A 22,057-nucleotide genomic window follows, 5' to 3' on the forward strand; every position below is an offset into this window, starting at 1 on the left:
CCGTATAGGGTGACGGGAGGCTCGATTCCCTGCAGCATCGCTCTCCTTTCCTAGGTCCATTCTTCACATGTACCGCTCAACTTTCAACTTTCCCCATCCGAAAGAAGCGAAAGTTTCAGAAAGAGGACAGACTGCCTGCTCTCCTCAAAAAAAAACTGGTATTTAAAGAAGAAACGTACACCCAGCAGCAGATCGCCATTTTGAACGAGTGTATCGCACAATGCCCTTACGATCCTCATACGTACATCAGGTATGAACGACATAGGCCTATTTTCCGTCCTCCTACACCACCATGCCCAACCAGGAGGGGCAAGAGGAGCTGAACAGCTCGAGAGTGTATCTGTGGAAAAGAAAGACGTGTCGGCGGCGGTTCACCCCGGCTAGCCACAGCAGACGCGACCGCGGCCGTCTGGCCCAATATCCCCGCGGTGATTGAGTCCGGCCCTCCTCTGGACTCCAATATCAACAGATAAGACATCTCTGGACCCCTGGTCTTCTTCCAATTTTTCCCCCTCTCAAACGGGGAGAGGGGGGAGGGAGGGAGGAATCGACTGGCCTGACAGCCGGTCTCGGAGGACCGCGTCCACCTTGGCCGCGGAGGTCAGGGTGACGGAGGCAATCAGGGCTGAACAGAAATCGATGCGGGGTAAGGAGGTATGAAGGGCAAGATAAATGCCTGCCCCGGACCCGGACCTGCATCAATTACCCCGCGCCCGCCCCGAACCGCCGTACACCGTCCGCCATTCGCTGGGCGGGCCAGAGCAGCTCAATTAAAAACACAGACGCACCTTCCCCTCCTCCAGTGTGTGCTCGTTTTGGACGGCCAATAGCCTGTGCTCCTACGATTTCCTTTAAAAGACCCTGTGCAAACAAGACCAGATAGTTACACACTAAGCATCAAAGATAACAAACAGCCTACTTTGACAAAGGCTATTCTGTTGAGATTTTAAATGAGTTTGATGTTCTTATGCTGCCCACTACAGGGGAATTCGGTACGGAAACGTTCTCAGAATGTGTTTCTTACGTAATATGCATTTCAACCAATCAACGGTGCAACCTCTTAATGAGCTGCCAATCAGAAGCGAGCCTGAAGTGATTATCAACAACAGAACAGACACACAATTTCAGACCTCCAACCCTGAAGTTTAGAATGGATATAGGCCTAGTTTTTACTGAAAGCAAATGTTATTTTCCAGGCTATACATTTTGAGAAAGTAATTATACATTTGTAGCTGGGGGATAAATTAACATTTTAAATTCAATATGATTACACAGGGTTTTTAAAACCATTTCCTGTCCTTTTTCTGGCTTCTTCTACTCCTAAGAGCTGCTGAACACAGCAGGCGGACTGGCGTCCATTTCCGGCACGCCCCCCCGCAGAGTTCAGGTGCTGACAGTTCGCTCCGCAGCGTCTCCTGCCCGCGGACCCCCTCGGAACCGGCCCCGGCAGCCGCCGAGTGCCGTCGCCATGGAGACCGGGGGAATGCAGGGTGTTGCGCGCGGCGGCTGGTTTTCCCATGCCGGTCATGGAGCGGCGAGCTGAAGGGTGGCCGGCGGGGGAGCGGCGCTTCCGGCTGCACCGGTAACCCCGCGTAACCAACACGCGGGCCGCTGGATCACACCCTCATCCTCCTCACATCTGGACACTGTTAAACTTCCCCTCTTTCCTGCCGCTCCGCTTTCTTTCAGCTCCGCTTTGTTGAACACGAGTGCCCACCAGTATCGGTCGAACATAAAAACCAAATATATATACACACACAGCAGAGAGAAGTAAAGCTGCAGTCTCTCTCATATTAAGGATTTCCTCAAAAGCTCTGAGAATCTGATTTGAATGCATCAGTCACTGGTTTACTTCACATTAAACGTCTCTTGACACTTTAATGTGCATCAACACAAGCATCAGGCGGCAAGACATTAAAATCTATAAGACCACGTGAGATTTATGTAAAATACTGGGGCTTTGATTTAATGAGATGGAGGGCCTGTACTGCAACACTGTAAATGAATGAGAGGATAAATCAATGCGTACATACATGGAAAGTAACAGGGCATTCGACAAATTACTGCCTCCTTCAGTGCAGATTAATACACACGGGGGATGCAGGAAACACATTCTGAAAATGGATGGTTTTAGGGCTGCTGGGTGGCTCGTCCTGTTCAGGCGCTTCTCTTTTCGTTAGCGCTTTTGCACATAGCATCACTGCTGACTAATACCCACTGCCCAGACGACTGCAGTCTCTGTACAAACTACAGACCAAACACAGTGCCGCACTCGGTGAGCTGTAATCGTATAAAAGGGTAAAAGCATCCATTTGGCAGTGAAATGACGTTAAATGTGTTCCTGTAGTCTCCAGCTAGCGGACTTCACCTGCGGAACAAGGCGGAGAGAGCTGCATGCCCAGCTGTGTGTCTCCCTGTGTGTGCCAAATGGGCGAACGGCAGACCTCAAGGAGACAGTCGGCCAGTTCAAATCCGACTCCAGCATTTTCAGAATCACACAAACACAATCCTTTACGGCTAATATCATTACAATAGGCCATTTCATGGGTTTCGGTGCCAAATAAAGACATTTTTTCATTTCTATAAAATAAAGCAAATATGGCTGTTTATCGCGTTTTACAGAAAGCGAGCACACAGGAACGTTATTATTCATCAGAGTCACCCAAACTAAAGGTCAGCGTCCGCACAGAGGCATTTGAAGAGAAGGGAGAGGGGGAAAGGCTTTAATTTGGGGGGTGTCCAAATGTTAAGTGCGCCATTACGCCGGCCGCGCGTGTAGTGTGAGGAGGCGCGGGCGCTGCTGGCGGAGAAGGTCCCGCTCGATGAGCGCACGCCGCCGCGCTGCCTACCAATGAGGCCGCTGGCATTTCTGCCTCGCCCGCGCTCCGCAAAGGCCACGTCCACCGCAATTACGCCAGCCGCTTCTGAGGGGGGGCAGGAAGCACAGCCTCACTTTCTCAACGCGTCCCGTTAATGAAGCCTTTACGACCGTCTGCAGGTTGGGGGGGGGGGGGGGGTGTGAAAGCACCGCACGACGCCCAGAACACTGTAACGATGAGTGAAGAATAGCTGCTTTTCTCATTTTTTGGGTGGTTTTCTCAGTGTTCCTGAGAAATCTCCTTTTTTTTTTGCATGACACATACATATAAATATAATCTGCGAAAACTGAAAAAAAAGGCTGTCATCCTGCAGTAAGATGAGATCAAAGTTGCGGGGGGGGTTGGTGTACTTGCCGGTGGACAGTGTCGGCGGCTGCAGAGGCGCGCAGGCAGGCAGGCAGGCAGGCAGGCGGGCAGGCAGGCAGGCAGGCAGGCGGGCAGGCAGAGGGGTCGAGCGGACCGCGCGATGCTGCGCTCCTGATATACTGCAGTAAATGGAGTCAAAAGGGCCGCCTGGAGGCCCGACTGCGGCTAAACGCTTTAATGGCCGCTGTCACTTGCCTTTAGGATCTGGGCCGTTTGTGTCTCTCGCACGCGCGCCGCGCGCCAGCCCCGCTCGCTTCTCCATCCAATTACAGCCTCCAGCAGCAAGGTCAGCCTGCAAGGGCGCAGGCCTTCGCCCGTTTAAAAAAACGACTGGAGACGGAGGGATGCATGCCAGGCTGCTCACAATGCGAATGCAGGCCAGGCTGCTCACAATGCGAATGCAGGCCAGGCTGCTCACAATGCGAATGCAGGCCAGGCTGCTCACAATGCGAATGCAGGCCAGGCTGCTCACAATGCGAATGCAGGCCAGGCTGCTCACAATGCGAATGCATGCCAGGCTGCTCACAATGCGAATGCAGGCCAGGCTGCTCACAATGCGAATGCAGGCCAGGCTGCTCACAATGCGAATGCAGGCCAGGCTGCTCACAATGCGAATGCAGGCCAGGCTGCTCACAATGCGAATGCAGGCCAGGCTGCTCACAATGCGAATGCAGGCCAGGCTGCTCACAATGCGAATGCAGGCCAGGCTGCTCACAATGCGAATGCAGGCCAGGCTGCTCACAATGCGAATGCAGGCCAGGCTGCTCACAATGCGAATGCAGGCCAGGCTGCTCACAATGCGAATGCAGGCCAGGCTGCTCACAATGCGAATGCAGGCCTGCTCGCATATGCTACAAACACTGTGTCACACTTAAACACGTGTCCGGTCAGGTTTTAATCACGGCTGGCTTCGCTAACGGGACAGGCTCATTTTTGGGGTGCTGGGCAGGCTTCTTACGAGGCTCTCCTCAGCGAGGGTCAGACAGGAAGGGCCGCTGAGAGGGTCAGAGACTTCCTGTGGACTGGCACGGCGCTGAATAGTCACAGCGATGGCGGTGAGAAGGCTAGTGACTGCAGCACAGGTAAAAATGACTAAATACAAGAGCTGGGAGCAAGACAGCCATGTTTTTATTGGATGTTTTATGCCGCTTGAAAGATGAGCAGCAGAGAAGCCGGAGACCGAGCAGAAGACGCTTTGCTGAATTTTAAAGCGGACATTTAAACACATCTCAAAGTTGTGGGTCACCTTTTCTTGTGTAAATGAGAGCAAAGCGGTCCACGGCGAAACCAAACGAAGCTGATTAAAACAGCAGATGCTCGGGCCCGACATGGCCGCCGCGCAGTATAAGTCACACAGGGCCTGCCAGATTTTAAATGAACTAAATCTGGAAGTGGGGAGGCGCTAAGATTGATATCCTTTTATCCCCCATTACATTACATTCATTAAACAGGCTCTGTAAACCACAGCGACAAACAATGTAGCGGAAACATATGTGCATTCATCTCATTAATATAAGCAATAGAGCCAGACCTGGCAAACAACATGCTCAGACCAGTAGATGCAACATCCCTAGAGCACAAGTGAAAGTTAACTACGCTAAACAAGAGTGAAATACAAATTCCAAATAGAGGCAGATTACATCTGTGATGCACTGTAAGAAGAGAAACATTAGACCACAAAACTGTAGCCTAACACTATAAAAATACAACATGAATTAGTACGCAATGTAGAAGTGGATGGGCGGATGGGAGGGAACCCAATAGTCTGAAAAGGGCAGAGCTTCAGTCTATTGGAAGATGACCAATGGTTCTGCTGCCCTGGCCACTTTGAGAGGCAGGGCTTTACAGTGCTCCCATTTTAGGAGCACTTGCTCCAGAAAATGGATGTGCGCTATTGCCAACTGGAAAGATAATTCAGGAGCACATCTCCTAAAACTCAGGAGCACATGCGCCCCTTGGAAAAAAGCGTAGGTCCCTGAGAAGCTTCAGTCAGGTCCCTGAAGGCCAGAATCAGTATGGCCAAAAACCACTATTTTAAGTGCCCTTGCTCCTTTATTTCCAACAAAGCACTCTGAGAGCTACAGTCCAATTACCCGTTGCGTAAAGGAGTGCTTTCCTTTCTATTCAAATGAAAGATTTTAATTAAGTTCAAGCTATTTTAGTGTGCGGTAATTTGTTTTTTATACCCCATTTGTTTGTCCCCCCTATCCACTGAGGGCGAATGTTTTAGCTGGCCGGGGCAGCCGGGTCCATGCGCTCTATGGTTTTTTAATTTAAAATTGTAATTGAATGAGCCTTTGACTGGCACGGGTGCAGGTGAAAACTGTCTATAGCCTGTAATTAGAGCCCCAGTACTCAAACCACCATCAGCAAAACACATCCCTGGGAAACAAAAATAGTTCTCCAAATTCACTGGGCCAGAGCAAGCGCAAATGGTGCTGCAGCCACAAAGCCCCACACTCAGAGCAGTGTGCATGAGCGCCATCTTCAAAGAGGCAAGTGTGGAACAGAAGAAAGAGCTACAGACATGGATGTTACATCACAGTGCCATCAGACCGGTAAAGGGATGTTACTACCGTAGTGCCATCAACAGTAAAGATGTTACTTACAGTACATGCATCAGACAGGTAAATGGATGTTATACCATACGCAGTAATTCAAGTCAGCCATCAGACGGTAAATGGATGTTACATACCAGTAACAGTGCCATCAGACGGGTAAATGGATGTTACATACCAGTAACAGTGCCATCAGACAGGTAAATGGATGTTACATACCAGTAACAGTGCCATCAGACAGGTAAATGGATGTTACTTACCAGTAACAGTGCCATCAGACAGGTAAATGGATGTTACTTACCAGTAACAGTGCCATCAGACAGGTAAATGGATGTTACTTACCAGTAACAGTGCCATCAGACAGGTAAATGGATGTTACATACCAGTAACAGTGCCATCAGACAGGTAAATGGATGTTACTACCAGTAACAGTGCATCAGACAGGTAAATGGATGTTACATACCAGTAACAGTGCCATCAGACAGGTAAATGGATGTTACATACCAGTAACAGTGCATCAGACAGGTAAATGGATGTTATTACCAGTAACAGTGCCATCAGACAGGTAAATGGATGTTACTACCAGTAACAGTGCCATCAGACAGGTAAATGGATGTTACTTACCAGTAACAGTGCCATCAGACGGTAAATGGTGTTACTTACCAGTAACAGTGCATAGACGTAATGGATTTACTTACCAGTAACAGTGCCATCAGACAGGTAAATGGATGTTACTTACCAGTAACAGTGCCATCAGACAGGTAAATGGATGTTACTTACCAGTAACAGTGTCATTAGACAGGTAAATGGATGTTACTTACCAGTAACAGTGCCATCAGACAGGTAAATGGATGTTACATACCAGTAACAGTGCCATCAGACAGGTAAATGGATGTTACTTACCAGTAACAGTGTCATTAGACAGGTAAATGGATGTTACTTACCAGTAACAGTGCCATCAGACAGGTAAATGGATGTTACTTTCCAGTAACAGTGCCATCAGACAGGTAAATGGATGTTACTTACCAGTAACAGTGTCATTAGACAGGTAAATGGATGTTACATACCAGTAACAGTGCCATCAGACAGGTAAATGGATGTTACATACCAGTAACAGTGCCATCAGACGGGTAAATGGATGTTACATACCAGTAACAGTGCCATCAGACAGGTAAATGGATGTTACATACCAGTAACAGTGCCATCAGACAGGTAAATGGATGTTACATACCAGTAACAGTGCCATAGACAGGTAAATGGATGTTACATACCAGTAACAGTGCCATCAGACCGGTAAATGGATGTTACATACCAGTAACAGTGCCATCAGACAGGTAAATGGATGTTACTTACCAGTAACAGTGCCATCAGACAGGTAAATGGATGTTACATACCAGTAACAGTGCCATCAGACAGGTAAATGGATGTTACATACCAGTAACAGTGCCATCAGACAGGTAAATGGATGTTACATACCAGTAACAGTGCCATCAGACAGGTAAATGGATGTTACATACCAGTAACAGTGCCATCAGACAGGTAAATGGATGTTACATACCAGTAACAGTGCCATCAGACAGGTAAATGGATGTTACTACCAGTAACAGTGCCATCAGACAGGTAAATGGATGTTACATACCAGTAACAATGCCATCAGACAGGTAAATGGATGTTACTACCAGTAACAGTGCCATCAGACAGGTAAATGGATGTTACATACCAGTAACAGTGCCATCAGACAGGTAATGGATGTTACATACCAGTAACAGTGCCATCAGACAGGTAAATGGATGTTACATACCAGTAACAGTGCCATCAGACAGGTAAATGGATGTTACATACCAGTAACAGTGCCATCAGACAGGTAAATGGATGTTACATACCAGTAACAGTGCCATCAGACAGGTAAATGGATGTTACATACCAGTAACAGTGCCATCAGACAGGTAAATGGATGTTACATACCAGTAACAGTGCCATCAGACAGGTAAATGGATGTTACATACCAGTAACAGTGCCATCAGACAGGTAAATGGATGTCACATAACAGTAAGAGTGCTATCAGATGGGTTTAGATGTTACATACCACTGTGCTATCCTCCTAACACCTATCCTCCTTCAGCACAAGGAATGGATCAGGCTGGCCGACTCATTCATCAAGTAAATGTGTGTTTTGCAGACTAGGAGCAGGCCAATCACTTGACGATATTTACTGTGTTACAGCAAATCAGCCAGCCCCATAGGGGAATGGAGGCAGGCCATCAAAAACTCTCTCCACTCCCGAGCCTTTTACTGGCAGTGATTTTACAGGCAGACTCCCAGGCAAGCCAGCCCTCGCTTCTGCCCTCCGAGAGGCCAGTAAACTGCAGCTGCTGCTTCCATCTTTCTCTGCTGGAAAAGCAGCATGCTCGCCGCACTCTACTCTTTCTGTCCCTACTCTCCTGAACTCTACCCCCTCAAACGGCTTCTCCCAAAACACAAGTGACCTGCGCCACAATGCAGAATAAGTTTCCATTACAGTTAAGCACACATTATGTTCCGTCAGCAGGTCAGCACTTATACTACCTCAGTTTAGAGAGTTCAGGATGTTTCACAATCCTTGAAAGTTAGATGCAAAATATTGGCTAGTTTTCCACCAGGCTTTGACTACACAGCAGAAACTCTTAAGACTCGAGTGCTGGACTCAAGACCCTCTAATGGAAACACGGGCATAGCTAATGAGGATGCAGAAGGACCGTTTCTACAGGTCGCTGTGCTGCAAGCTGAAATCCCCATGGTTATCCCCATGGTTATCTGGGTCTCCAGTCTCTCCCGAGCAGAAGAGCTGGAGCCCAGGTTCGTAAGGCCTCTCAGAGCGGAGGCTCTGGTTCCCGGCCTCGTCCGTTACGAGGCAGCAGGCAGCGCTGATCCCCGAGAGGCTTTGTTAGTAAGGGCCCTGGTGCAGGCGGTGCCCCGCTGGCTGCAGAGAACCCCGAGCGCAGACCACAGTTTGGAGAAGGCGAGGGGGCGTCCGTCCTCCCTCGCGTTGGAGGCGCGAGCGGAGGCGGCCGGTGGCGTCCGGGCCGCGCTGGCTGGCGGGCTCCCCCTCTTCGCTGGGAGCAGATGGGAGGGGTGGAGTTTCGCTCAGGAGGGGGCGCTCTGGCGGTCCCAACACCTGCTCTCGCCGTTCCCGTTTATTTGGGAAATGAAGCGTGCCGAAAGCCGACGCTCCGCCAGGGCTTCAGCTTTACCTCTTCATTACAGCGGGACCGGCAAACACAGCCTTTTATTAAACACAGGCCCAAAATCCTAAAACAAAGAGCGTGTGTCTGTGCGTGTGCCTGTACATCAATAAGAAATCCAACACTATAGAAATGCAAAAACACTGACTCATATATACACACACAGAAATATACAGGCCAATATCTATAGCTATATACGCTATAAAACATTTACACAAATATACAAAAAATGCCCTGCAATAACCACTTAATGTGTTTTTTTTTTTAATTAGAATCCTTCCATTTTCACTAAGTTAACTAGTGAAGTATGTGTGAATTCCACAGCTTGCCCAGGCTGTAATGAATATACCGCTGGCCTGACACACCTCTCCACCCTTCACCGTGTGCACACAGTGAGTTCTAAAGCCTTATCGAGCCCATTCTGGCCGCTGTAGTGGCTGCAGATAAAGCAGGCAGCCGGCGAAAGGTGAGGGCTCTGCCAGGACGCTGAGCTGCGCTCCTCCCGGGGTGCAGACTGCGCGCTGAACGCGCTCCAGCAGCCTCGTCCTAACGCAGCAGATAATGCATCACCGCCGCTCTCCGGGGGAGATAGCCCAGCCGCTCGAGAGCAGAATGTGTCGGGGGCAAATTCCATTTTCCGCCAGCCAGCCAGGCTCTGTTTGTTTCGGCCGCCGTTTGTTTGGAGCAATCAGGGGAAAGCTGGACTGGCGTTCAGCGGGAGAGCGATTATTAATCACTTTAGTGAAATGCTCAGCGCTGTTGGGCAGGCTCCCCGGGCCTTAACGCAGTCCATTCACCCTCTCGAAGTGTTCTCCACGCAAATCTATCCCTTCTTGTACAGTGCTCATTATTCCCTCTCAGTCCCGTTTTCCTCTATGCACAAACCGTAAATCCAATCAGAATGCACAGTTAAGCAATGAATGCACACATTCTATTCATATTCAGAATGAAGCAATGTCTTATTGTTCATGACACATTAAATTATCATTTCAATCACTGACAGAAAGCATAAAAAGGCAACGTATTTAGAGGAAGAATCTCTCACAGGTTTCCTCAAATTTATTCTTAAGAATTACATATTTAAATCCGGCAATGAAACGCTCCGTTTGATCCAGTCATTGTTCATGCCAGACGCAGGCAAATCCACTCTTTTCCTGCTAGCTTCTCAGCCACGTTGGTTCATTTAGACATTGGGATGTGACAGAAACCTCTATAGCACTTGCATCTGCATAACAGGATCCATGCACAATAGTAAATGCCTTTCATTTTTAAAAATGTATGCCTATGCAGGTTAGCATATGGCAGTAGCACATAGCCATTAGCTTGTAGCTGACGTGGCCTGGTTTACACTAGCTGCTCAGTAAGGATGACACAGGGCTGCAAAATATACTGTAACTACGGTACCCACCCTGCACAAAAACACACCCTCTGAGTTCACCTCCGAACCAAGAACACAGGCATGCATGAGCGCACTGCTAAGCAAGAAGCTTCAAAGGGTAAGCCTCATTCCATCAGCTATTAGGCTCCTTAACTAAGCATAAAGGATGTAAGGGACAATAAGATAAACACACTCGGCAGTATGTGATACGAGTGTGTAATTTATGCTGGGTACGACGGATGAATTATTTTTAGTGCTCCAGTAGCGGCAACTGCCCGCAGATTTTTTATTTTATTTTTTTTACTTCACGGACCTGTCTCTGTTTCTGTAGTTGCACGTAATTTCAGTCATTTTGCGTGAGATCTATATTAATTTTAAAATGTAATGTTTTTAAAACCACCGCTTTTTTCCGGTTTTCCATTATTTTCAACAACTTTATCGCAACTGCTCCATGACTTTAGCCAATATTTTCCGTGACAAACACCCAGCCTTAATTATACTAAACATTGTTAGACAGATTTTGTACATGATATACATACCGCACAGTGGGTCGGTGTTAAGCAATGATTTTATTGTATATATATATCCATACAAGGTGAGTGTATAATGTATACTGGACACACGTGTGACACCAGGTGAGTGTATAATGCATACTTTCTAAATACAAGGTGTGCGTCCCTTCACATCCTAAGAACTGAGGAGTGTACCAGCGGCATCGTCTAGTTATGCTGACCCACAGTCGCAAAATAAATTGCCAGGGAAATGACAATTCAAATATCAATATCACTTATCATGCTGTATACCTCTCAAGTTTGCACTTTACCCCCTGTCAACCCTTCCCAAGTGTCCGATCCCAACAACCTCCCCCCCCTAAAAAAAAACGTGAGAACACCAGCACTCAGCTTTATCTGTTCACAGTCACACATTACACACAATGTTACTCTTCCCACGGTGCACTGCAACACTGGGACTTGAGCGAGGAAGCGCGGAGCCAGCCTGCCTGCCTGCCTCTGGCCCTGTCAATCAGGGCAGAGTACAGTCCCCTCCTTCCCACTGTCTTAATTACAGAGTGCAGCCCACAGACTGTGACAAACAGCACGCGCCTCAGTGCCACTGTCGCTACCAACTGCCTGCAACCTTCCGGCTGCGTCTCAACCTTTCCAGTGAACCGCACGCTGTTACAACACCACTAATCTATTCCCCGTATTCTATTACAACACACGGCCCAGGGTGAGGGAGCCAATGGCTCTTTAACTGCAAGGCCACAAGAACGCCTTTAACTGCTTTTATAATGCAATAGGAAACACAAAATTACAATAAATTATTCTACTAACACTTCCCGAACTTCCTACCAGGCACTGGGTTAAGGGGTTTTTATTTTGTTTTTCTTTACCGAGTATCGGTGTTACCGTGCAGAGTTTTCTCGCCGGTGCTCGTGGGTAATGAGACCCTGAGCTTCTGCTGAAGGAAGACGATAAACATTGATTACTCTGCTGTCTGACGAGACGCAATTAGACAAAACCGCTCAACAAATCCTGAATCGAGGACGCTGGAAAGTGCGCGGCAGCTCGGAAAAGTTTTGTGTGTTTTCTTTTTGTTTTTTTGATCGTCCCATCTTTGAAGCGCGGTGACAGACATTCAGGAATGCGAACATTAAAACCCATTTCATGCTTTTGTCATTTCGCAGCATGTCTAATCACAGCTCCAAAACCTCACACAAACTAATGCATCAGAGGGAGCGGGGAAGCAGCGTCAGAACTCTGCAAATGTCTCCATTCCGTGGGTTTAAAGCGCCACCTACTGGACAAATTCTAGAGTTCACGTGACTCAAAGCAGGATCTAAAAAGAGAACATAACCCTCATCATCTTCCCTTTAAAACAGGAAAACTCAATTTTATGACTAATTGTCCTGTGCCTGCGGTGCTCATCACAGAGCAGCAGTGAAAAGCGGTCTGGTCCGTCCGTTTCCACTGAGCAAATTAAGCTAAACGAGCAAGCACTCCGTGACCCCACAAATAACAAGAACAGAAAAATTATGGCTGACAAACACAAATTATGCTCTGCCCATACGACTGTGCAGCCAAGTGTTTGTGGATTAACATTATTTTTCCTGTTAGCACTTTTTATGGAGTATTATTTTTAGAAACGGACATTTGCTGTGCCATTGCTGTGATTGTGTCTTGTTCTGTAGGCTAACAAGCCTGTGTGGGTTTAATAAACCCTGCGATGTCCGTGGCAAAAAATGCCACTTTCTTCATACGAATCCGTGAGGGACCCTCGATGGGATTATTCCAGAAATCCGCGCTAACCCCCGAGTATCCCCGGGATGGGAGCAGCATTACGCCGCGGCGGATAGGACCATGTGCGGCGATCAAGTGAAGATGAGTTTGCGTTATCTCCCTCTGTCATCAGGGCTAGAACGCACTCCTGCTCCACCAGGGACACTGGCTGCTTCCTCCGTCTCTGTGCCTCTCTATCTGTCACTCTGGCAGGCTCCCGCCCTCTCCCTCTCCAATTCCTCCCCAAAGGGAACCCACATTTGGTGGACAATGCTGGATACGATGCTGGATTACTGTGTCTGCGCAGACTCGCACTGCCAAACGCTTCCCTCCTCATCCCTGCAAACTCTGCAGCGCTCGCCGATCTGGACGTGAACCGGAGAAGGAAACCCTTAAAAGACATTGTAAGATCCCTCCCAAAAATGTGTGTACAGCCCGTGTGGGTATTTAGCAGGGCTCCAATATAAAATTCACCAGCTGTGACATCAGGCAAAGGAACGAGCAGGAATCAATAGATTCCCAGCACACCAGGAGCCCCGTGCTCCTCATAAGAGCCTCTCCCAGCTCGCTTTCTCCATCGAGAAACAGGCATTTCAGCTAAACGAGCACAGAGACTTTGGGACAATCTTTGCAACTTAGTCTCGACTCAGTCAATGACTGCGGCCCTGAAAGAATGTTATATAAAAACACTGCTGACTTTAATGAAACATTCAAAGCTGTGAGGATTGATGCTCATCTACGTAAAACTGGTAACGATTCCCCAGATTCCCCAGTCCCCAGATCCCTGTCTAGAGGCTGGCTGTGGATCCATGGAGCGCAGGGCCTGCGACCGTCTACAAGAGGCCCGTGTTCGGGGTTTGGGGCGAAGCCCGCGTGAAATGGGCGGAGACGAGCAGAAGCGGCGGGGTCTCTGGCTCGCGCCGGCCCGTCTGTGGGAGAGCGCGGCGGGGGCGAGCCTTGTTCCCCGTTAAGGGCATGATTGGCTTCTTCCTCACCCGCGCGCAGATTTGAGAAGGCTTCAGATGGCGCTCTTTAAACGCCCGGGCGTCTCACGGCGGGCTCAGGAGGAATCACTTACGGGGAGGAGCGGCTCCGCTCGGCTCCGCTCGGCACCGCGGCAGCTGCCGGCGCTCAGCGCTCATCACAGCTGCGCCAGATTAAGAGAACGTCCCGATTTAACGCTCCGCCGTCAATAAGGCGGTCTCAGGACAGCTCCAGCTGAGAAACAACCGCTTCCAAACTCCTTTAAGGAGCTGAGCCTCATCCTCAAATGATGAATAATTACCATAATACATCAACGTCTTCGCCTATGCAGCGGCAAGAGGGTTTTCAAAAACGGAGCACGCAGGTTCATTAAAATGAGAGATCTGTCGTTCGCACTCTCCACCCACTCCCTACCCGGCCATTTCATTCGTAGACCTAAAGTAAATATCAACAGATGTTAAGAACTTTTTGTGATTTGATTTCCCTACAAATCTTGAAAAAAATAAAAATAAATAAAAATCATTTTGACTATAAATCTGGGGGAAATATCTTGCAACTGAAGTCAAACTGAATCATGTTTGTCAGCCTGTCTCGCAGTTGCAGCGGAATCCCGTAGTCGGAGAGAGCGCGCACCAGCGGGGGGTCCTTCAGGAAGCAGAGCTCTACAGTACTCCCAGCTCAGGGGCATTTGCACCTGAAAACTGATGTGTGCTAGTGCTAACTGGAAAAAAAAATATTTAGGAGCACAACTACTAATAGGGATGCATAAGTGCCTTCCTAAATTTACCAACTTGCCAAAACTGTTATGTCCTTCGCAGCTGTAAAATGTTAAGCAATCAAAATTCTACACCTTGCACACCTCTAAAACATGACACAGTTTGCAGAAGGAAATGAATCCATCTGATTAACTGATCCCTCCTTCTCTGTCTACAGTCTAGCAGTGACCTCCAGCCTCCAGGGTACGTCCAGCGAGCTAAAAGTGGGCCCAATCCCTCTTAATTGCATTAAAAGTTCAGCAGCCTGACAGGACAGGAAGGGCAGGCAGGCCAGTGCTTCTGCGGGATTACTGCACACACAGAAGAAAGTGCCAGAACAAATCACCAGCCCAGAACACAAGAGCAAACCAGCAATACCCCCGCATGAAGCCGTTTCTTATTCTAAACAGCAAAATCTTTTTTTAAACTGGGTTGGGCTGTCATTTAGGTGTGAATAAAATGAGTAAGCCCAGCTCGCCAGCTCCTGACCTTTACGGTTAGCTGTTGGCCTAAAACTGGCATTCGTCTACCTCAGGGGGCCTCGGAGAAGGGCAGGGGAGGGGGCGACCCGCTGACCCACGGCTATACTGTACACCACAGCGAGAGGCCAGGCCGGCTCAGAGGGACCCGCACACCGTCGGCGCTGTGCGAATCGGCGGGAGAAACCCCGGCGCAGGCCCAGCGCGGGGAGCCCCCGGGGAGGCTGCCCTGCGTGAGATTAGTGGGTTATGTGCCAGATTAATCACCCGAGCCAGATTGCTTGTTATAGCGCGGGACTGCGAGCCTGAGGCCAGGACAGCGGCGAGCGCTGGAGCCGGAGCGGAGATAAGGGAGACGTACGCCACCAAGCCGCTCGATGTGATGTAATATTACAGGGCTGAGCAGAGCAACGCTGCCCTGCAGCCATTTAACAATGCAAACACCGACTAAAGGTCAATGTTACTCAATTGCCATATGTCCTTAATTTTGAATAACACAGTTAAAAGGAATAGTTCACTGACTGGAGTACTTCTGTTTTTGCACATTATTTCAGTTTTAGAGTGCCGGGCAGGACGTTTCAGATTAGACCAGACAGGTTTTGTGTTCCATGATGGACATTTTACTGTTTAAGGAGCGTGCAGAAGTTTCTGATGATCTGATGGCTTCACAACTGCTGGTACAGAGGCATCGATGGGTTTGTGGTTTAAAGGAAGAGAATACACTTGTATGGATAATGCAATTATACCACTCGTACACCAGTGTTATCCCTCCAGAGGTTGTGTGTACCGAATGTGTACATGAATGCATTTTGCAAGTTTCAGTTTCACCTCCAAGTTGGGAAAATGTCCTTGATTACCAGAATTCATAATTTATATTTTGTGCAGTTGTTTGGTGTAGTGTGGTAGGGTAAAGTAAAATACAGAGAAGCTATTAGAAATATATTATTGGGGCAGGTCAGACAGGACAAAATAGGTACTTATAAGATGATGGGGCGAATGAGACAGGTCCCATAAGGGTTAATACCCTTAGGGGCAGCCATCATGATAAAGGTCATCTGGAAAAGAAATTAATGAATGAATGGTCAAACTGTACAAATTCAATGTATGCATTTATGTAGTGTGTCCATTCATTTTCCAAATTCAAAGGTCACAAGGCCACAGGAAGACATGTTGGGATATGCTAATTTCCATTATGTAGAAGCAGCACAACACTTCATCATTTCCTGTCAGTTGCAAAATTCATTTCCCACAATCTGGAGTCAACACTTCAAGATCTGTTGTATTTGAGGGAAATCTCTCAAAACAATGGTCACATGATCAGGGTAAGGACTGATGTCTTGCGCCCATCCCTATCACACAACCCAAAAGGTTATTTTGGTACACGGTTCTCTCTACATGCAAAGAGTACTCCAAAAATTGTTTCAACAGACTCTGGGTCCCATGGCCAGTGATGAGTAACTGCTTTGTGTATTCCCTTACAAACATTAGCTCCCTTTCTTAATGAATGCAAAGATGACTATATTGCAGTCATAGTTGGATTTACCAACAGAAGCAATGAAGGTCTTGAATCAAGCACACTGTATTTACCCATGAGACGATGCCAATGATGAAAGGGTAATTTACCACTATTTCAATGTCTTCAACAAATTGACTTGATTAGAGCAAGCAGCTAATGAACACTTTGCCAAACAATTAGTAGATGAAAAGATGAGCCCCGTTAGAAAACTTAATTAACCATGTAATAATAAGGGTCATAATGAAACATGACTCACTAGAAGCAGCATTTCTGAGACGGCAATATGGGAGCAAAGAAAAAATGAACAACTTCGTACAGCCTTTGAGATTCCTGAGGCTCAAGTTAAGAGTTTGTCAGGTAACATAAACCAATTTTCAAAAGCATTTAAGGAAAAATGTACCACCTTCAAGGTTACACTGGCGCCAGTCACAACGGAACAAGGACGCAATATTGCCATACAAAGTCATGAAACACCTTGAACTCAGTGGCTGCCTTAAAAGTGGTTAACGATCCATAATAATCTCAACACAAGCCCCTGAACCCTTCTGTGTTTAGCCAGAGCAGACCTGTGGCAATGGCAACGTCCAAAAGCCGGAATCTACCGCACGGTCCAAACAAATCCGCTTGTTTTCTCACATGGTGACGTGCAGACACAATACCAGTAGCAGCGGCCAGGCTCGCATGGACAGGCAGCACAGGATTACGCACACTAATCCGGTAGCTAATTTTAACCTTTGATTGAGCTCGGCAAAGTCAGTCAGACACAGGGTAGCACCCCTTGGTCTCCACCTGGATTTCAATGAATGAAGCTATAGCGGTCTTACTCCTTCACGTATCCATTAGATATTTTCTGCAAAACTAGATATAGTTTTACACTCTTATACACGATTGGTGATGTCTATTTTGACCTTTCCACTGTTCCTGCTTTTTTCAAGCAGTTTATAATCAGCACAAATACAGTTTTATACCTTTTTGGTTTAATAATTCAGTCTTTAATTTGTTAGTTCTTAATATGCCTTTTTATTGTTCCCTAGCTTTATTATGAATGTATTGCTTTAAATGAATATGTGAACTGAAAGCACCCAACAAATAGTTACTATAATCATTGAAGTTGAGAACAACACTGCTTTTTGGAATGGTTACGCAGTATTTGCGATAGGGAACATCATATTACATTACTGTACTCATTTGTTTAGCAGACGCGCCACCAGTCTGACTACTTATCCTTCGACATCTTATATTTTTTTCGTAGATCTACGAACCATTCACACAGCAGGAGAGATGCCGGTTAAGTAAATGAGCTATTTTTCTCAAGATGGCAACATCTGCGTTTTTCGTTTTTGAGACATGAAAATGCAACTGCTGACTTAAAAGCCCAATGTCACGAAATAGCCTGTCTTGATCTGATTATTTCGGCTATTTCCGGAGAGAACACAGACTTTTTGCCTCCTGCCCGGGAATTTTTAAACTCCGTTTGGCATCTAGTAACGTCAGTTTGTTGGCTCCTCCCTACAGCAAAAGTTAACGTTAGCTAAAACCTAATTCGCAAGAGTAGCTCGCTGTGTATGACTAAGTGAAATATAAAAAACATTTTTTTAATCAAGTACAGCAAAACAAATAACTCATTACAGTATTTCAGTAATGCATTAAACAAGTCTAGTATTCGGTTAACATGATTATCTAGCTAACACACTAGTTATGTGTACCCAGAAGCGAGTTGCATGATCTAAGCACCGCTCCGATAACTTTACCGAATATCATTTAGTCTGACGTTAATTCCAGTGTCATGTTAGCTAGTCCCAAGAACACACGAGATCCAAAGAAATTACTCTAGCAGGCCCTACATTGTTAATGTTATTTAACGTTAGCTAGCTAATCCTAGCTACCCAACTAACCACAGATTAAAATAGCTATCTGGTGTGACGCAAGGAAACCGCAGCTGATCAGTGTACCTAACGTATCGTTTAGACAGAGCAAGGATGAAGTAAACTTTAGCTACTGTCACAAAACAGTCTAACATGTATTGACTCCGTACTTACAAATTTAGGCTTCCTTTCCCCGTCGTCGTTTCCATGACTCCCTTGAAAAGGCGCTGCAACTCCCCCAGGAAAACATTTCTTTCGGTTAAATTTATTTTCCCTTCCGGAGGATTCACAACGCTGGTGATAATTTTCCATCGTTAGCGTTATGTAAATGGATAACTAGCTAATACACTGCCTACCTAGCTAACACTATACAAGGTAAAATTCGGGTTATCCAAATTTTCTAGCACATGTTGCCTCGCTACTTAGCAAACGTTAAACGTTTTCTTACGAGATGTAACTAGCTAGCTAACACTCAACAAAGTAAAATAACCCAACCCTGCAAAAAAGCTAACCCAAAAAAGCAAGAATATGAAATCAGAAGAACGTATAGCTAATAGTTAGCCAAGTTAGCCCAGCTCGCTGTAACTGAATGAGAGAGGATTTCGCAGAGAAAATGCCAGGTGGCGCGTTTAGCTTCCTGTCCACTTTAAGGCTAGTTTAAATATTTAAGACATTCAACGGGTTACTGATTCATAAAAATCTTGCTTATTGTAGGTTTAGCTTGTTGACTAATCGCTGTCAGTAGGCCTGCTGTAATTCAAACAAACCTAACCGAAAAACGGAAAAATCCGATAATCTGAATATCCCGCCACACTTCTGACACTGAAGGGTCAGATCTAGCCAATCGTTGGCTTTGAGCAAGTGGGCTTGTCAAATATTTCGCAAACTTGATTGGCCGCCAGAAATGCTATTCAGCCTTCGGACTTTTTTAGTCTTTTCCAAGAATGTAGGACCTGCACACATTCACAGATGATGACGGAGGTACTGGGATAGGATAATCATCACAGGCTGGTATCCTGAAACCGCCAAAACCCAGTGGAAATGGGATCAGTGAAGCTATGCAAATCTCAACAAAAAACGTTTTCAGCGTACAAAAATGCCAATTTACTTACGCACAGAAACCACTGTCTATAAATCATTAATTAAAACTTGCAAAACATAGGCCGTTAAAAGTATTGCTATCAAATGAGGCCAAGATACAACCAACAATATTGGCTACGTTAGTTTACACAAGTTAAACAAGCTCTATTCCAAAGCTATGCTACCCAATGTTTCATAAATTATTGAATGTAACTTGCCCCCTGTGTTTTTCATTTTATCGTCTGGAGAAAAATAAAATAACCAAAGTTTGCTGCTTTATTGCGTGGACGTGTGAAGCTGTATCTGAATGGTGTGTGTTTACATGAGGTAAGAATGTACAAAAATGAATGTTCTGGAGGTTCGAGAGTCGGTGGTCATTGTGGTTATTTCTGTAGGAAATTGAAAAGAAATTGGTTCGCACTCAAAAAAATGGCTACAAAGCTTCAAAAAATGTCATTATTTATTTTTTATTAGTTTTCTTTAATGCAGATTCATGCACAAACGTTTCGGCATGTTGCCTTCTTCAGTGTGCAGGTCTGTAGGAAACCGTTAAAAGTGCCAAACTCTCGGTTCTGTGTAGGTATGGGGCAGTCAGCACATCTGCCATTCAAGATGCATCTCCAGGTTGTATTGCAAGAGAGCGTAATTTCTGCATTCGATTTATACATCCACAGTAGCGACGTCACATTTTGTTTTCACGACCATGATGCAGGACTATGAAGCATGTAACAAATAAGTACCTTGAGCACGTATAATAATGTACATAAATAGGCTGGCGGTTCTGTTGTTTTTATGTCGTTTTTTTCCTTTGCTCATGTTCACTTGTCATAAAGTGTTTTGAGTGTGAGAAAAACACTATACAAATAAAATGCATTCTTTTGTTATTATTATTATTATTAGTAGTAGTAGTAGTACCAATTGTAGTGAATAGTCCATCAGTAGATCATTTACTCATGGTAAAAAAAATAGTGTTTTGAAGATAGCCAGCTAACCAGTATCACCACCATGTTGGAAGCAGTTTACAAACCTGTCGTTCAGAAATCCTGTCTTAGTATAATGTAGAACATAAATGTTTTAGTTAATCAAATGTGACATATATCCTAAATAATTTCCTGTTGTTGTGACAGGTTGATGTTGCTGTCTACCTACTCATAATCTAGTATATATTTCACCTTCATGATTTGACTTTGTTCTTTGTAGCTAGCTTGCCCTCGTCTATAAATAACTAGTTCGCTCCTATCATAAATGATTAACATTAATGTTTATCTTAATGTCATTTTAATTTTGATAATGAGTGCTACCAGAAATAGAAAAATAATAGTGGGCATCCATCCATCCATCATTATCTATACCTGCTTATCCTGGTCAGGGTCACAGGATAATTTTGGACAAATGTTTTAAAATAGACTAGGGGAGACAGGAAGAAAAAAACATATCATCAGGACGGGAGATATTAAAAAACATTTAAGTTTTTCAGTTGCCTTTGACAGGGTTCGGCCTACAAGCATGAACTTGACAGGAGAAAGAGACTCTTTACATCACAGTAAGTCTGGCTTATACTGTATGTACAGCTCAGTGCAGTTCTTGCTGTCAATGCTGGTCTTTCCCTGCCACCACTGAATGGATTTATAAAAAGATTGATCTGTATTTTTATAACATAAATCCACAATAGAATATTTGCAGCCTCCTATGAACTTTTATTATTCTTAGTTTAATTACATTAAGTAAAGAGTTGTTTGATAGTTGCAAGGACACCAAAGACTTTGAAGATAGGGGACAGACATCAGAGGACATCTGGAGTAATGCAAACACATGGGGTTATTTTACTGCACACGTAGTGCAGTACATAAAAGGAGATGGACCAGTTATGACCAGCTGAAACCAGGAAATGAATGCCCTGTCTGTGTGCCAAACGGGACAGTCATCAGACATAACCTTGTGCCATCTTCACAGGGTCACAAAAAGGGATACCATAATGAAATATTCTAGTTGCATTATGTAGACTACATCAACACTATCAATTAATTAATTAAGCAGTTTATTTGACAGATGCCCTTACCCATACACCACTCTGAAATACAGCACAGAATACTAATAAGAGCGCAATCAAGAGCAAAATGACCTGCAGCATACAACTAAGTATAGCTAAATTTACCTCTGGGCCATGTAGACCAATTAAATGGGTAGGTCACTTTCTGGAGTTTAACAACAACAAAAAAACTTTTCAGTTTTATTATGCTTTTTTGATTGGCTCAGGGAGTTTTTGTGTGTAATGGAGGATATTTTAGAAACTCACAGAATTTCTCTCAACCTGCCAGCTTTACCATGGCTGGGGTATGCAGGCATCAACAAGCTTGTGGTTTAATGGAAGAAAATGCATTTCAAGTATCTCTTGGAAAGCACTTACACTTGTTCAAGCTTGAAATGCACATGATTGAAATACTGCCAGTACAGGGACAGTACAAAGGCCAGGCACAGGTACTACAATACCTGTCTGCCCCAAAAGAAGGGGGCTTTTCACCCTCACCCCGCTTGTACCCATGACGAGACAAACATCAGCCTCAAATGTTGACACACACCACTGGTGTAGGTAGGGTCTATAAAATGGAGGACTTTCATGCTATGCCCTACCTGCCATGTGCCTAAGCTCTCCCAAAACTTAGAGGACATGGTGTTTCACAGGTGCCTGACAGACAT

At 45.8% G+C, this 22,057-nt stretch overlaps 1 protein-coding gene across 1 annotated transcript in view; it reads right to left on the bottom strand.

Moving 5' to 3' along the window:
• The window catches only part of LOC135240415 (protein diaphanous homolog 3-like), a 343,268-nt gene extending 324,154 nt beyond the window's left edge, over nt 1–19,114 (bottom strand). Inside the window, exon 1 of the mRNA XM_064309839.1 lies at nt 18,455–19,114. Within this exon, the coding sequence (XP_064165909.1) occupies nt 18,455–18,592 (138 nt within the window). The 5' untranslated portion in view covers nt 18,593–19,114. The remainder of the gene's footprint in view (nt 1–18,454) is intronic.
• Between the last annotated feature and the right edge of the window lie 2,943 nt (nt 19,115–22,057).

This window comes from Anguilla rostrata, chromosome 15 (genome assembly GCF_018555375.3).
Source record: "Anguilla rostrata isolate EN2019 chromosome 15, ASM1855537v3, whole genome shotgun sequence".
NCBI classification, from domain to species: Eukaryota; Metazoa; Chordata; class Actinopteri; order Anguilliformes; family Anguillidae; genus Anguilla; species Anguilla rostrata.